Here is a 17,113-nt window from a genome sequence, read left to right on the forward strand (position 1 = left end):
CATTTTATGTACCTGTTATATTTCTTATTACTACTAGCTGACAAACCTAGCACTGCCTGGGAATTCATTTTGCCAATTTTCTATTAGAAACCAAAACAAAACATAAACTGTGTTTGCAGTCAAGTATTAAAAATTTCATTTCCACCTGTTCATGAAAACACCCTCGAAATCATGAAATAGTCATACAAAGAAATATGCACAATGTTCAAATGTGTAAGTACAATATCCAAACTAAAAAACAATTCCACACAGTTTCTGTACACTCAGTGCAGCTGCTTTACATGTCTACAATACGATTTTGTAAACGTAGCTACGGCAATGCCTTTTCATAACTATACAGATCACAACTGTTTCTGTCTGCAGCCATTTGTGCTTGGCAGTTGAAAGTTGCCAACAGCACTGGTAGGTACCAGGGATTTCCTTTAGTTGATTCAACTGTATGAGTGGCTTAGTTGTAAATAAATAATGTATTAAAGCTTTATGCATGATGCGGCAGTTTTTCATGCATCTCAGTGTTTATGACATCATACCTCCTGAGCTACATTTGGTAACAGGATATTGTTTTGTAGGTGCACTTGGTGGCATATGTGGATACTGTCTGTGAAATTTAATGAAATGTGGTCAATAGCACAGAAGTAATACGTTTAAACACCAAGCATGATATGGTAGTTTGTAACTTCATATCTCTTGAACTATGTTAGGTAGGTATTTTTAACCCCCTCCCCTCACAGAGACTGTCGCCTGATGGTAAAGGATACGTGTACCGAGTCTGGTTGAAATTGTTCCATTGGTTTCGGCCAAGTCCGGTTGAAATTGTTCCATTGGTTTTGGAGGAGATGTGGTAAAAAGCACGTACCTACCTACACCCCACACAAATATATCCGTTTTTATAAAATGTGTATATTATTACTATTATTATTATTATTATTATTATTATTATTATTATTATTATTATTATTATCAATCTACTTCATTAGACAGTCATCTTGAATTTGTCATAAACTCAGCCCCAAGATGACAGTCATTCATCTTATTGTTTTTCATTTAAGACAAATGTTTCTCCTCATTTCTCTTAGTCCAGGACAACGTTTATTCAACAATCAGGCATGAGTTGACAATGTCTTATATCACAAAGTCCCAAACGTTACAACAGCTGTTCTTCAGATGATCCAATTTTGTATGCCTTGTGATTGAATGACTAGTCCTCCTATATCTCCTCTGCTATTCACGTAACAGAGTAGTCTTGTTTCTGGTTTCAAGTCAAGATGTTGAATATGTGTTTTGTCCATTTCAAGTCATTCATTTGTTATAAGTTCCATAAAATCAAACTGTCTGTCAACAATATTTAGTAAATTTTTTTATTTTCCTTTTTTATGTAGATCCTATTTTCTTAAAAAATTTGAACCCAATGTATTGTTTGCCTTTTCATTCTTCTTTCGTTAGTAAATGTCTCTCAGAGAGGATAACACAACTCTGATACATACTTAACATACATTTGCAATATGAGATATGTAACAAAGACTATTTGATATTTATGGAAAAGAATTTTTGGACAATGTTTGAGAGTAACGAAACCATGTCCCCCTATAAATTATACAATGAGTTTTTGTATGAACTTTCATAGCCAAACAAAGTATAGGATATGGACAAATGGGATATAAAACTGGCCAGTGTGAAGCCCAGTTATGCAAAAAAGGGTGAAAGTAATCAAGGTACACTACTGGCCATTAAAATTGCTACACAACGAAGATGATGTGCTACAGACGCGAATTTTAACCGACAGAAAGAAGATGCTGTGATATGCAAATTATTAGCTTTTCAGAGCATTCATACAAGATTGGCGCCGGTGGCGACACCTACAACGTGCTGACATGAGGAAAGTTTCCAACCAATTTCTCATACACAAACAGCAGCTGACCGGTGTTGCCTGGTGAAATGTTGTTGTGATGCCTTGTGTAAGGAGGAGAAATGCGTACCATTACGTTTCTGACTTTGATAAAGGTCAGATTGTAGCCTATCGCTATTGCGGTTTATCGTATCGCGACATTGCTACTCGTGTTAGTTGAGATCCAATGACTGTTAGCGTAATATGGAATCGGTGGGTTCAGGAGGATAATACGGAACGCTGTGCTGGATCCAAACGGCCTCGTATCACTAGCAGTCGAGATGACAGGCATCTTATCCGCATAGCTGTAACGGATCGTGCAGCCACGTCTCGATCCCTGAGTCAACAGATGGGGGCGTTTGCAAGACAACAACCATCTGCACGAACAGTTCGACAACGTTTGCAGCAGCATGGACTATCAGCTCGGAGACCATGGCTGCGGTTACCCTTGATGCTGCATCACAGACAGGAGCACTTGCGATGGTGTACTCAATGACGAACTGGGTGCACGAATGGCAAAACGTCATTTTTTCGGATGAATCTAGGTTCTGTTTACAGCATCATGATGGTCGCATCCGTGTTTGGCGACATCGCTGTGAATGCATATTGGAAGCATGTATTCATCATCGCCAAACTGGCATATCACCTGGTGTGATGGTATGGGGTGCCATTGGTTACATGTCTCGGTCACCTCTTGTTCGCATTGACGGCACTTTGAACAGTGGACATTACATTTCAGATGTGTTACGACCCATGGCTCTACCCTTCATTCAATCCCTGCGAAACCCTACATTTCAGCAGGATAATGCACGACCGCATGTTGCAGGTCCTGTACGGGCCTGTCTGAATACAGAAAATGTTCGACTGCTGCCCTCGCCAGCACATTCTCCAGATCTCTCACCAATTGAAAATGTCTGGTCAATGGTGGCCGAGCAACTGGCTCATCACAATACGCCAGTCACTACTCTTGATGAACTGTGGTATCGTGTTGAAGCTGCATGGGCAGCTGTACCTGTACACACCATCCAAGCTCTGTTTGACTCAATGCCCAGGTGTATCAAGGCTGTTATTACAGCCAGAGGTGGTTGTTCTGGGTTCTGACTTCTCAGAAGCTATGCACCCAAATTGCGTGAAAATGTAATCACATGTCAGTTCTAGTATAATATCTTTGTCCAATGAATACCCATTTATCATCTGCATTTCTTCTTGGTGTAGCAATTTTAATGGCCAGTAGTGTAATTAAGAAAAATTTAACTGTCAGTATGAGGGATATTTTTGTCCAAATTTTCATAGGCAAACACGGAGTGGCAAATAAACAAACTGGGTATCATATATACCAGTGTGAGGTGTAGTTTTGAAGGAAAAAAAAACTAGTTGCTCGAAGAAAATCAGGGTAATTAAAAAATCTATTTAGAAATTATGCACACAAAAAGTTACATTAGTGTCATATTTAACTGTCAAAATGGCTTCCTTTGATTCACGACTCACGGATGGCTCCAAACTTCCATATGTCATCAACCATGTGTCAACATCCTATACTCATACATCCATTATGTATATTCCCGTACAGGGGAGACATTTCACTTGAAAGCCGCTTGCCCAATGTCAGCGATAAGTATGATATCATCCTGGATTTTCGATTGTTTGAATATTGCAGTGTCTGTTTTATTCCGAATTATGGCGTAAAGTTCCTTCAGACATACGTGCATGTCCAAAGGAACAGGTACTGCAGTGACTACAGCTGTCATGGATAGTGAGTCATGCTCAGGTAGCCAAATGGTAAGGCAAGCACTCACGATAAGTGGGAAATCTGCACTCAAATCCCAGTCTGCCACAAATTTTCATTGTCGTCATTCCATTACACAGATGATAATCCATATTCGCAACTGCGAATACATTCATGTATTTCAGATACACTCTTTAAGTTCTTGGAATCTAAATTAAATATTGAACTCCAAATTCTCATCAGCGCCTTGTTTGCTGTGCATGATTTTGAGCATCACTGAAAGATGCATCAAATGTTTCTCTAATCTATTTTATTTCGAACTCAGACAAATTATTCCATAAAAAGTTTGGACATATTTTTTTAATGTTTCGAGTGGTTTAGAAAGCTATTTCAAATTTTATGGCTTTTGCTTCAAGTCATGCTTATTTAATCCATTGGCTATAACCCATTCACCCAGGTATTTAAAACTAATTACATGTTTTATTACTATATTCCAGCTATATGTAAATCTCTATGTTGCCTAAGTATCTGTCTTACAATTATACGATCTACCTGAAATTTTCTAGTGTCTCCAGGCCTCTTCATGTATACATCCTTAAAAAACGTGTCTGCAATGATTTATTGTGTTTTGTGCAACATTCTACTAAATGGCATCTCCTTTCATTCCTTTCCTCCAGCCTATGTTCTCCTATTTTTTTCCCTTCAGTTCATTTTCCAGTCACTCACTGCACCTAAATTTTGTCTGCCTCAAAAATCTGAGTAATATCTTGTATCTCATCACACTTCCTTTCCATTTCCTCGTCAACTGAGACCTAGTAGGCACACAAACTTTTACCACTGTGGTATTTCTCGGCTAAATGTCTATCTTAGCTATAATAATGAGCTCACTAGGCTGTAAACAGTAGCTCACCTGCACTGTCATTTTCTTATTAATTATCTAATCCTCCCTTCTTACCCGTTTCTTTTTGTACTGATAACCATTCTTACCTGACCATAAATCTGGTTGTGCCTGTCCCAACACTACTAATTCCCACTTCACTTAAGCTCAAATTATTAATTTTTCTTTTTAAATTCTGTAACTTCCCTAGCCAACTAAGGGATCTAACATTCCATACTCTGCTCCACAAAATGTCAGATCTGTTTTTCTGTTGACTTCATCCTCTTGAGCAGTCCATGCCAGGAGATCTGAATGGGGAACTATTGCGCTTCCAGAATACTTTAGCCATGAGGATGCAATCATCATTAAATCATAAAGCAAACTTGCATGTCTTCCTGGACGGTACCGTTGGGCCTTCCAAGGCCTGTTCGGATGGAGTTATGTCCTCAGTAAATAGTACAAATCGATGTTGATGCACTCTTCAGGCTTTCTACAGGGTATCAAGCTAGCATGCGATAAAAATGAGGATTTTTATACCAAGCTCTAGGAGCACAGGTGTGATTTTTCAGTAATACCATGTACAGTTGCACAACACTACAGACCCACAATCTACAAAAGGCAGCCTAAGACTGCGTCCCAGGAGGGCCGACCCTGCTCCAAAGACGCCACTGATAAAAATTTTACAGTGGAACAAGCTCTTTCTAGTCGACGTAGTGCTGAGACTTAATACCAGCCTGCAGAAATGTTGAGTTATTATTCTCAACATTTTACATTATGGTCCAAGTTTGTTACACATAAACCACCTGATTAAGACCCAAATGAAACAGGTAGCATTCCAATGAGTTTAACGGCTGAAAATTACAAATGCAACCAAAGAACTCATCCATACTTGGTCCATATGTGAAAAATATCAGCCAGCTCTATGAGTACATCCACAAAATTTTGCTGGGCCATTCATGAATATCATGTGACTGGCACTGAAACATACATTCTCCAATTTTCCATACAGTGTCAGAATGTTTCCTACTATCACCTACATCATAATTCAAGCAATATTCATCAGTGATTTAACATATAAATGTGATACATAATGGACCCCAATTCACACAAAGTATTTTGTGGAGTCCTACAAAAAAAATCAAACACGTGACGATCTGTATTTTTCACCTACAGGAAAGGCAGAGGAGTTTGGATTGCCTCAACAGAAACTGACAGAAATTGGCAGGGAGATCTCAACAAAGGCAGCAAAAATCTATTCATCAGAATATACTGAACCAGACAAGCCACAACAAGATAATCCTCAGAATACAGCCATGGACCTCATTGCACCTACTATATCCCCAGTAGCAACATCCCATGGCTGCAGACCACCTACATCATTCCCTGGTGTGGAAATGCAGAGGATGGACACCAGGTGGAAGATACAGTTACACTATGGCCACCAGCAACAGCACCATTCAGTGCCACAAGCACCACTTACAGCAATGAACACCGCTGTCCCACAAACAACTTCCCCCACCACCCAAGTAGAACCAACAACAGCAGCAGTGGAACAAATAATGGTCAGCTGTAGGGGAGCAGGCCTAGTAACAATAGAAACCTCAGACAGCAGTAAGCTCAGCTGAAAGGTTTGATTCTGTGTTTCATTGGCTCAGCTAACCCACTTTATTTGCCAGCCAGCTATTGTCTGCTTATTCTCGAAATTTGTTGATTTCTTGTAACTATCAAGCTGTAATATTCAAACAATGGAAAATCCAGGATGGAATGTAACAATGTTGCCTGAGACTGCAGTCACGTGTGTGTGTGTGTGTGTGTGTGTGTGTGTGTGTTTTCTACTTTTGACGAATGCCTTACAGATCACAGAGGGAGAGAGATTAATTGCTTAGGTGCACATATATTTCTGACCATATCAACTGCAATATATGCTCCCCCCCCCCGCCCCCCGCCTCTCTCTCTCTCTCTCTCTCTCTCTCTCTCTCTCTGTGTTTGACAGTCTTTGACTGGGAAAATGGAAGAAAACTGGCAGAAGTGACAGAAGTGAGAGACGAAAGTGACCCCGGATTCACTGCATATAAAAGGGAAAGGTGATAAATAGGAAGCTGTGTCACTCAGTTGTGGGTGACATCAAAATCTCGTTGTGGATCAAAACCAGGTTTTACATATGGCATGCAACATGCCCTGATTAGCCGAAACATTATGACCAGTGCCTTTAAACTGAATGCTGACTGGTGGTGTTTGGAATGTTACTGTTTAACCATGGTACCATTTCCTTGAATGTGATCTGTCAGTCATATGTTCGTAATTACCTTCAAATCTTTTCTTTATGGACTCACGGTGCTCCTTGAAGTTGTAGTCCTGCTATGCAATGCCACTTGTAATTATATCGCACTTCTTCATCATTTGCAGGAACGTGCTATTATAATGGAAGATTATGTTTGCTACCCACTAGCTACGAAATCACAGAACCACTTCTTTTCAGAATCCTTATGCGTTTAACAGTTCCCATAACATTTTCAACCCACCCATTAAACATTTACATTTAAGCTCTTAATAATCAGATTCGTTGACTGACAGATCATTAGTATCCCAAATTAAAGAAATATTTATAATTAATTAAGTAATTTTATACAATCTTGTTTTGTTTTTCTTAAGAAACTACAGCCATTGCCATCCTGACGCCTTTTTCTTTGGTGTCCACGATACCCCCAAGTCACAACGTCAAAGTGTAAATGGTCCCTTCTCACCAATGAAACACTCACCCTCCATCACGCCTTGTGGCTGTACTGTGCTAATATTTGCATTTCATATTTGTGCATTGATAAAAAATGTGCACACCATATGCGGTCTCCACTCTACTACTACTACTACTACTACTACTACTACTACTACCACCACCACCACCACCACCACCACAAATCAAGGTTTCTATGCGACCATCTTTCATCGGCACAGTAGAAAGGAATTGGCATGTGTTGCTACCTTGAATAAGCATATGTGCCACCACACATTGTAGGCATGGTGTAGTAAGGGAAGTACATAAGCTGAGCACGAATGAACGGAGAATCATTGTAGTAATGATACAGGTGACAAATGGGGAAACTGACTGGAAAAAGTGACTTTGACAAAGGGCACATTGATATGGACCATTGCCTGGAAACAAGCCTCCCGGAAATGGCCAAGCTGGTTGGTTGTGGTTGAAGGATGGTGGAACCACATCCAGATTTCAAGGTGTTGTATATCCACATCTCATCACAAAATGTGAATGTCAGAGGGTTCTCCATTCTGTAAAGCAGGATAGGCATCAATATGTGCCAGTTCTGATGACAGAATGCAATGCTGGTGCAGGCATACATGTTTCAGAGCATCACACTCAATGCACGTTGTTGAACATGAGGCTGCAGAATACCCATAGGTGTTCTCATGAAATCACCAATTACGATGCAGTGGGCAAGGGATCATTAAGGATTGGACCATGGATAAATGGAAATTGGTTGGATAAATCACATTTCTTCTTACACCAAGTCAATGGTCATGTCATCCAGGCCAATGGCTGCTTTAAACATGTGCCATAGTAGACTCAGGCCAGTAGATGCCATATTAAGCTGTGGGGAACAGTCACCTGCATTACCATGGGCCTGTGGAAGTAATTGAAGGCACCATGACAGCTGTAGACCCCATGAAAACTATTGCAGACCACCTGTATCCTTCAGTACCTGATGTCTTTCCCAATGGCAGTGACTTCTTCCAGCAGGATAACTGTCGGTGCTACGAGGTCAGAATTGTGCTATAGTGGTTTGAGGAGCACAACAGTGAACTTACACTGATGCTTTGTCCAGTAAATTTGCCTAAACTGAACCTGACAGGACACAGATGGGTCAGGCACCAGCCCCTTATCCACACATGAGCAGCCCCTAATTTATAGGAAATGCATGAGCTCTGCATATATATATCTGGGCCACATACCTCTGGAAATCTACCAAAGCCTTGTTGAATGACTGCCACGCAAAAATGCTGCTGTAGTGCATTCCAAAGGTGGACCAACATGCTATTAAGGAGGAGGTCATCACGTTTGGTTGTCTACGTATATGACTCAAGTTGCTAATAGGTTGGTTGGTTTGTGGGATTAAAGGGACCAGACTGCTAGGGTCATCGGTCCCTTTTTCCAAGTACGAAGAACACCCACGGAGAATAAAAACGATTAACAGAATAGAGCACAGACGACACAGAACAAGAGAAACTGAGACAAAGACCAGACTAAACGAACTAAAATCACAGAGTGTGACGGTGGTTGGCCGACCATAGAAATAAAAAAGGAAAAGCCAACCACTTAAAACACATTAAAAAATCAGTCTAAAACCGGAGGCCAAAAGCCAGAATCCACACAAAACAATAAGATAAAACAGAAACACTTAGATTAAATGATAAAAACCCCCTGCCCGAATAAAACGTAAAACTAAGTCAGCCGCAGCAGAGTCATCTGTTAAAAGGGCATGGAGCGTGTCAGGCAGTGCGAACGACTGCCTGAGCACAGCTAAAAGCGGACACTCCAATAAAATATGGACCACAGATAAAACGGAGCCGCAGCGACATAGAGGTGCGTCCTCATGGCACAATAAGTGGCCGTGCGTAAGCCGAGTGTGCCCAATGCGCAGCCGGCAGAGGACAACAGACTCCTTGCGGGAGACCCGCAGGGACGACCGCCACACAGTCGTCGTCGCCTTGATTGGACGGAGTTTGTTGGGTGTGGGCAGATTGCGCCATTCAGCGTCCCAAATCGAAAGAACTTCGCGGCGTAAGACTGCCCGCAAATCAGTCTCCGGGAGGCCAGTCTCCAGAGATGATTTACTAGTGGCCTATTTCGCCAGGCGGTCAACATTCTCATTTCCGGGTATCCCAACATGGCCTGGGGTCCACACGAAGACCACAGAGCGGCCGCAACGTGCAAGAGTATGCAGGGACTCATAGATAGCCATCACCAGACGAGAACGAGGGAAACACTGGTCGAGAGCTCGTAAACTGCTCAGGGAATCGCTACAGATAACGAAGGACTCACCTGAGCAGGAGCGGATATACTCTAGGGCACGAGAGATGGCAACCAGCTCAGCAGTGTAAACGCTGCAGCCATCCGGCAAGGAACGTTGTTCGGAATGGTCCCCTAGAGTTAGCGCATACCCGACATGACCAGCAACCATCGAACCGTCAGTGTAAACAATTCCAGAGCCCTGATACGTGCCCAGGATGGAATAAAAGTGGCGGCGGAAGGCCTCTGGAGGGACTGAGTCCTTCAAGCCCTGTGCCAAGTCGAGCCGAAGGCAAGGGCGAGGAACACACCACGGGGGTGTACGCAGAGGTGCCCGGAAAGGAGGCGGAACAGGGAAAAGCCCGGAGAGAAGCTCCTTGACGCGTACAGCGATCGGACAACCCGACCGGGGCCGACGGTCTGGCAGATGGACGACTGACTGTGGGAACAGGACACGGTAATTTGGATGCCCGGGCAAGCTAAAAACATGGGCAGCATAAGCAGCCAGTAATTGTTGGCGTCGTAACCGCAGTGGAGGGACACCTGCCTCCACTAGTATGCTGTCCACCAGGCTGGTGCGGAAAGCACCAGTGGCAAGGCGTATCCCGCTGTGGAGGATTGGGTCCAGCACCCGCAACGCAGATGGGGAAGCTGAGCCATAAGCCAGGCTCCCATAATCCAGACAAGACTGGATTAACACCCGGTAGAGCCGGAACAGGGTAGAGCGGTCGGCGCCCCAGCGGGTGTGGCTCAAACATCGCAGAGCATTGAGATGCCGCCAACACGCCTGTTTGAGCTGCCGGATATGAGGCAGCCAAGTCAACCGGGCATCGAAAACCACCCCCAAAAACCTGTGTGATTCCACCACTGAAAGAAGTTCGCCGTTAAGAGAAAGCTGCGGCTCCGGGTGGACAGTACGTCGCCGGCAGAAATGCATTGCGCAGGTCTTGGCTGCCAAAAACTGGAACCCATGAGCTACAGCCCAAGACTGCGCCTTGCGGATTGCGCCCTGTAGCTGACGTTCAGCAGCTGCAATGCCAATAGAGCTGTAGTAAAGGCAGAAGTCGTCAGCATACAGGGAAGCGGAGACAGAACTTCCCACGGCCGCAGCGAGCCCGTTAATGGCTATTAAAAACAGGCAGACACTTAAAACAAAACCCCGCAGCACGCCGTTCTCCTGGACGTGGGAGGAACTATATGAGGCTGCGACTTGCACGCGGAAGGTACGATATGGCAGGAAATTGCGGATAAAGATCGGCAGAGGGCCCCGAAGATCCCATCCATGAAGCATAGAAATGATGTGATGACGCCATGTCGTATCGTACGCCTTCTGCATGTCGAAAAGGACAGCGACCAGGTGCTGACGGCGGGCAAATGCAGTACGGATGGCCGACTCCAGGCTCACCAGATTGTCGGCGGCAGAGCGGCCTTTACGGAACCCACCCTGAGACGGACCCAGAAGGCCCCGAGACTCCAGTACCCAATTCAAGCGCCGGCTCACCATCCGTTCGAGAAGCTTGCAAAGAACGTTGGTGAGGCTAATGGGGCGGTAGCTGTCCACCTCCAAAGGGCTCTTGCCCGGTTTCAAAACGGGGATGACAATGCTTTCCCGCCATTGCGACGGAAACTCACCCTCGACCCAGAGACGGTTGTAAAGGTCGAGAAGGCATCGCTTGCAGTCCACCGAAAGGTGTTGCAGCATCTGACAGTGGATGCGATCAGGCCCGGGTGCAGTATCAGGGCAAGCGGCAAGGGCAGTGTGAAATTCCCACTCACTGAATGGAGCATTGTAGGATTCAGAAGTGTGGTTGCGAAAAGAAAGGCTCCGACGTTCCACCCGCTCTTTAATGGAGCGGAAGGCCTGGGGGTAATTCGCAGAAGTGGAACTCATAGCAAAATGCTCTGCTAAGCGGTTTGCAATGACGTCAGAGTCAGTACAAACTGCTCCATTCAGTGAGAGCGCAGGGACGCTGACAGGGGTCCGATAGCCGTAGACGCGTCGAATCGTGGCCCAGACCTGCGATGGAGTGACATGGAGGCCAATGGTGGACACATACTGCTCCCAGCACTCCTTCTTGCCTTGGCGAATAAGGAGGCGGGCCCGCGCACGCAGCTGTTTGAAGGCGATAAGGTGGTCTACGGAGGGATGTCGCTTGTGACGCTGGAGCGCCCGCCGGCGATCTTTAATCGCTTCAGCGATCTCAGGCGACCACCAAGGCACAGCCCTCCACCGAGGGGACCCAGAAGAACGGGGAATGGCAGATTCGGCGGCAGTAACGATGCCGGTGGTGACCGATTGAACCACCGCATCAATGTCATCAGTAGAGAGAGGCTCAATAGCGGCAGTGGAGGAGAACAAGTCCCAGTCAGCCTTATTCATAGCCCATCTACTAGGGCGCCCAGAAGAGTGACGCTGTGGTAGTGACAGAAAGATCGGAAAGTGGTCACTACCACACAGGTCGTCATGCACACTCCATTGGACAGACGGTAAGAGGCTATGGCTACAGATTGAAAGGTCAATGGCGGAGTACGTGCCATGAGCCACACTGAAGTGTGTGAAGGCACCATCATTTAACAGCGAGAGATCGAGCTGCGACAATAAATGCTCAACGATGGCGCCTCGACCTGTCGCCACTGACCCACCCCACAGAGGGTTATGGGCGTTGAAGTCGCCCAATAGCAAGAAAGGTGGCGGCAATTGGGCTACCAGTGCAGCCAGGACATGCTGCGAGACATCACCATCCGGTGGAAGGTAAAGACTGCAGACGGTAACAGCCTGTTGGGTCCACACCCGAACAGCGACAGCCTCTAAAGGTGTTTGGAGAGGGACAGACTCGCTGTGCAGAGTGTGAAGGACATATAGGCAGACGCCACCAGACACCCTTTCATAAGGTGCTCGGTTCTTATAATAACCCCGATAGCCACGGAGGGCGGGGGTTCGCATTGCTGGAAACCAAGTTTCCTGAAGAGCAGTGCAGAAGAAAGGGTGAAGGCTGATAAGTTGGCGGAGCTCAGCTAGATGGTGGAAGAAACCGTGGCAGTTCCACTGGAGGATGGTATTGTCCATGGCGGAGAAAGGCGTGCCGGGACTGGGAAGGCAGATTACGCCGCTGGGTCACCTGCTGCCTCCGATTGAGCACCTGTGCTAGTGCTATCCATGGCGTCTGAGGGACCGGCGAGATCGAGGTCCTCAGCGGACGCCAGAATCTCCACCTCGTCCTCAGACACAGAGCTGGAAGGTTGCGGTGGGGTGGCTGCCACCGCGAATTCCTTGGGCTTAGAGCTCCTCTTCTTGGATTTCTCACGCTGCTCCTTGGGTTTAACTGGCTGGGAGGGCTTCACCGATTCAGTCTCCGGGACTGAGGAGGATCGTGAAGCCCTTCGACCAGCTGATTGCGGGCACTCACGCCACTGTCGGTCGTCAGCCTTCCCACTGGTGGAAACCTGGGAAGGGAGGGACCCAAGGGACCCCTTGCGAGCGTGAGAAGCCGAAGAAGTTGGACACTTCTCCGGCTTAGAAGCAGGGACGGACGTCCCTGATGGGGGGGATGGTGTTGCTCCTGAGGTAGGTGGCACAGGAGCAACCCGGTGGGTAGAGCCCCCCACTGGCAAGGGGGCAGGAGGAGTTGTACCACTCAGCGATCCGGCCGGAAGTCACGAAACTGATGGGCCGAGCACAGGTGTTGTAGCAGCGGCATAGGAAGATGTCATTCTCACGGGATGTAATGGGTCGTATTTCCTTTTGGCCTCAGTATAAGTCAGTCGGTCCAGGGTCTTATATTCCATGATTTTGCGTTCTTTCTGGAAGATTCTGCAGTCTGGCGAGCAAGGTGAATGGTGCTCCCCGCAGTTGACACAGATGGGAGGCGGGGCACATGGAGTATTGGGATGAGACGGGCGTCCGCAATCTCGACATGTGAGGTCGGAAGTGCAGCGGGAAGACATATGGCCGAACTTCCAGCACTTGAAGCACCGCATCGGGGGAGGAATATAGGGCCTGATGTCACATTGGTAGACCATCACCTTGACCTTTTCCGGTAACGTATCACCCTCGAAGGCCAAGATGAAGGCACCGGTAGCTATCTGATTTTCCTTCGGACCCCGATGAACGCGCCGGACGAAATGTACACCTCTGCGCTCTAAGTTGGCGCGCAGCTCGTCATCAGACTGCAAAAGAAGGTCCTTATGGTAAATAACTCCCTGGACCATATTTAAACTCTTATGCGGTGTGATCGTAACAGCAACATCCCCCAACTTGTCACAAGCAAGTAACCGTCGTGACTGGGCAGAGGATGCCGTTTGTATCAGGACCGATCCAGAGCGCATTTTGGACAAGCCCTTCACCTCCCCAAACTTGTCCTCTAAATGCTCGACAAAGAACTGAGGCTTTGTGGAGAGAAAAGACTCTCCATCAGCTCTCGTTCAAACTAAGAATCGGGGCGAATAACTGCTACTGCCATCCTGAGATTTACGTTCCTCCCACGGTGTGGCCAGGGAGGGGAACGTTTTCGGATCGTACTTCTGAGCGTTAAATTGAGCCCGAGAACGTTTAGAGACTGCTGGCGGCTGGCCGCCAGCGAGAGATGATGTACCACGCTTCATTGTGGGTCATCCGCCCTGATGCCACCTACTCCGACCAAGGGCCCTCCCCACGGGCGCCACCCAGCCGCAGCAATAGCCACCTGGCAGGATGTCCATTGCCGGGAGTCCTGATGCCCCAGGGAGATGGGCATCTACTCCTTGGCATACGTGGGGAGTTAACGGCGCAGGCATCAGTAGAGTGATCCCTGTGTTGTCAGGGGGCTACAACCAAGAGGGTACATGGCGGCCCCACCACAACGGACTGGCTACCGTGCTGGATCTTAGGTGCAAAAATGTCCAAGGTCGTCGTCGCAGTTAAAAGCAACACTGCAGAGTGCAGCGTGGTAATCGTACCCAGGGACGTATCCTCGCCCAAGAGATGGAAAACGAGCGGGACACCACTGCAACGACGAAAAAGCCGGCTAAAGGTCTCAATGCACGACGGATACAGTGCACCATGTAAGGCGCCCTTCCCCAATTGGCTCGCTCTTCGGAATAATTTAGAAAGATAGAGGTCAAACCCGAGAGGGGACCATCACATAAGGCCGAAACATTTGAGACTCCTTTTAGTCGCCTCTTACGACAGGCAGGAATACCGCGGGCCTATTCTTACTCCCGAACCCGCAGGGGGGCAAGTTGCTAATATCATGGATTTTATCATCCAATGCTTTTTTCAAATTTCTGGTATGTCCCAGGCTCATAATTTAGAGAATTTTTTAAATGTCATCTTGCTGTCTGCTCCATTTTGCATTTAAATACCATTAATTACATACACAAATGTTGGAGACAAACTTGCTTACCTTTTGCAAATCTTGGTCCACACCTTCTGATACAGCATGCATTGTTGCACACACATCATCCATAACAGAAAATAGTCCAGGTGGCCGTTTACTTTCTATTAAATCACACACTACTTTGTTATTAAAGTAGTCTATGGGCGTCCACTGTATGTTCTCAGACATGTACTCCTCCTGTAACAAATTTTTTAAATGTGATCAGGTAAGTAATGAAAGTTCCAAACAAACTGCAAAGTGAGCATCAGAAACAAAGCAAATATGAATGAGAATAAAACAATAAACAAGTTAAACAGAACAGACATCATTAATTTAGAATGGTTCATACAATAAGCACTTCAGTTTCAGTAAGAGTAAGGCATTATTCAATTACAGTATCACACAAACATAAAATACAGTATTAACTACAAAGAAGATGGCTGATAGCTTATCACTACCTGTTATGAAGTGAATTCTTTTTCTCAAAACTCAGGTATAAAATTAATGCTTGTCCGCAAAGAAAGCTTCTATTGTTTCTTAATGTATTGTTTCCATATGTTTTATCAGATTTACACATGACAATGGCACCATGCCCCAATGCAAAAAATGTTCTCCACTCCCTTTGGACACTGATGCATTTTGGAACAGAGGTGTAGAGGCATCTTTGTTCATCATCATTCTCTGCCTCAACTCTGAAGAGAGATGATATATTCTCTCTCTCTCTCTCTCTCTCTCTCTCTCTCTCTCTCTGTGTGTGTGTGTGTGTGTGTGTGTGTGTGTGTGTGTGTGTGTGTGTGTGTGTGCGTGTGTGGTGTTTTTTCCTCCTCTGATTAATTCAAAAATTCACTTTTGATATCTGTATCATGAACATTACTCTTGCACTGTTGGTCTTACATCCTGCAAATAATTTATGACTTAACAACTTAGTATTGAATTATTTCTTGATAAACTACGTACATTGTAAGGTGTTATGGTTGAAGCATGAAGTGCTTGACAATACCCAGCAACTGGTATCACCGATGAATTTAATGAGATTTAAGAACAATTAGTCAGTCCCCAGTTCCCTTTCACTTTACATAATCTTTATCCCAATTTGGTAGCACCAAGGTGGGCTTGGTGCTTTCCCTAGACCCTTGCTGATGTTAGATCACATATTTCTTGTGGTTTGGTGGGTGTATCCATTGTGCAGTGAAAGAAAGATTTTAATGCAGTGCTTGGGGTACCATGTAGCACAGATTTTGATCCACTAATGTCCACGAATCATCTGCACGTACATGCAGAGTATGCTATTCTCCCATTTACCACCATGCTTTTATAACATTGTAAAACTACTAATTGTGTGTGAGTTACATCATTCATTATCTCAGTTTCAAATCAAAATAGAAATGATTGCTTATCACTGGTAGAATGTGCTAAACAATCAGTCCATTCTACAACCAAAGCACTGATTTTTCCCTAAGGCAAAATAGCTACAAAACATAATGATACTGAAGCAAAATATCCATTCAGTATCTGATTTCACATGTATAACCACATGTATAACCTGATACAAAAGAGATCTTCTGATACAAAAGAGAAATGGCACTAGAGAAATGCAACAGACTATCACGTAGGATCTGCAGGGGCATTCTGGGAAGTAATGCCTCCAAAATTCTTATGAGAAAACACTTAAATCTTTTTAAATAAAACAATTGCTATTAACATTCGACACAACAGTGAACCCAAGGCACTGGATTGTTGCAGATGTTACAGGACTCATATAGTCTGACATTGTCATGCTGAATGAGAGGGTGCTTCATGCGTGGACAAACTCTTCAAATTCGATACTCTGTTTCAGCAAGCTGTTTCTTTCATCTTGTATATATGACAAGTGAGGAGCTGTGCTACGGAGATCTCTTATTATATGCATATTTTGCATTATTCTACTCCAACTTGACTGAAGTAATTCTGAAGGCTCAAAATTAAATTGCAAAAGAAAGCTGTTTGATACAGTGCTTGAGTCAAACATCATTTGAAAACAGTAACCATTTGTATATTGTATTCTCTGAGGTGAATGTAGGGACCAACCCATCCATTGCCTAAAAAAGTGCATGGGGAAACCGCCTAAAACACATACTCAGCTGGTTGGTGTAAAACCTGCAGTTGTTAATCCCCTGTGTGGATTTGACCTGGGTCTGGCTCACTTCATTGTCTTGCAGGCTAGCGTGCTGCACGTTATGCTATTTGAGCAAGTCACGCAACAGACTGTATA

General features: G+C 45.2%; 1 protein-coding gene across 1 annotated transcript in view; it reads right to left on the reverse strand.

Annotated features, from left to right (window-relative positions):
- The window catches only part of LOC126263654 (unconventional myosin-Ie-like), a 390,931-nt gene that overhangs the window by 92,988 nt on the left and 280,830 nt on the right, over positions 1 to 17,113 (reverse strand). Inside the window, exon 11 of the mRNA XM_049960758.1 lies at positions 14,890 to 15,060. Within this exon, the coding sequence (XP_049816715.1) occupies positions 14,890 to 15,060 (171 nt within the window). The remainder of the gene's footprint in view (positions 1 to 14,889; positions 15,061 to 17,113) is intronic.

This window comes from Schistocerca nitens, chromosome 6 (genome assembly GCF_023898315.1).
Source record: "Schistocerca nitens isolate TAMUIC-IGC-003100 chromosome 6, iqSchNite1.1, whole genome shotgun sequence".
In the NCBI taxonomy this organism is placed as follows: Eukaryota; Metazoa; Arthropoda; class Insecta; order Orthoptera; family Acrididae; genus Schistocerca; species Schistocerca nitens.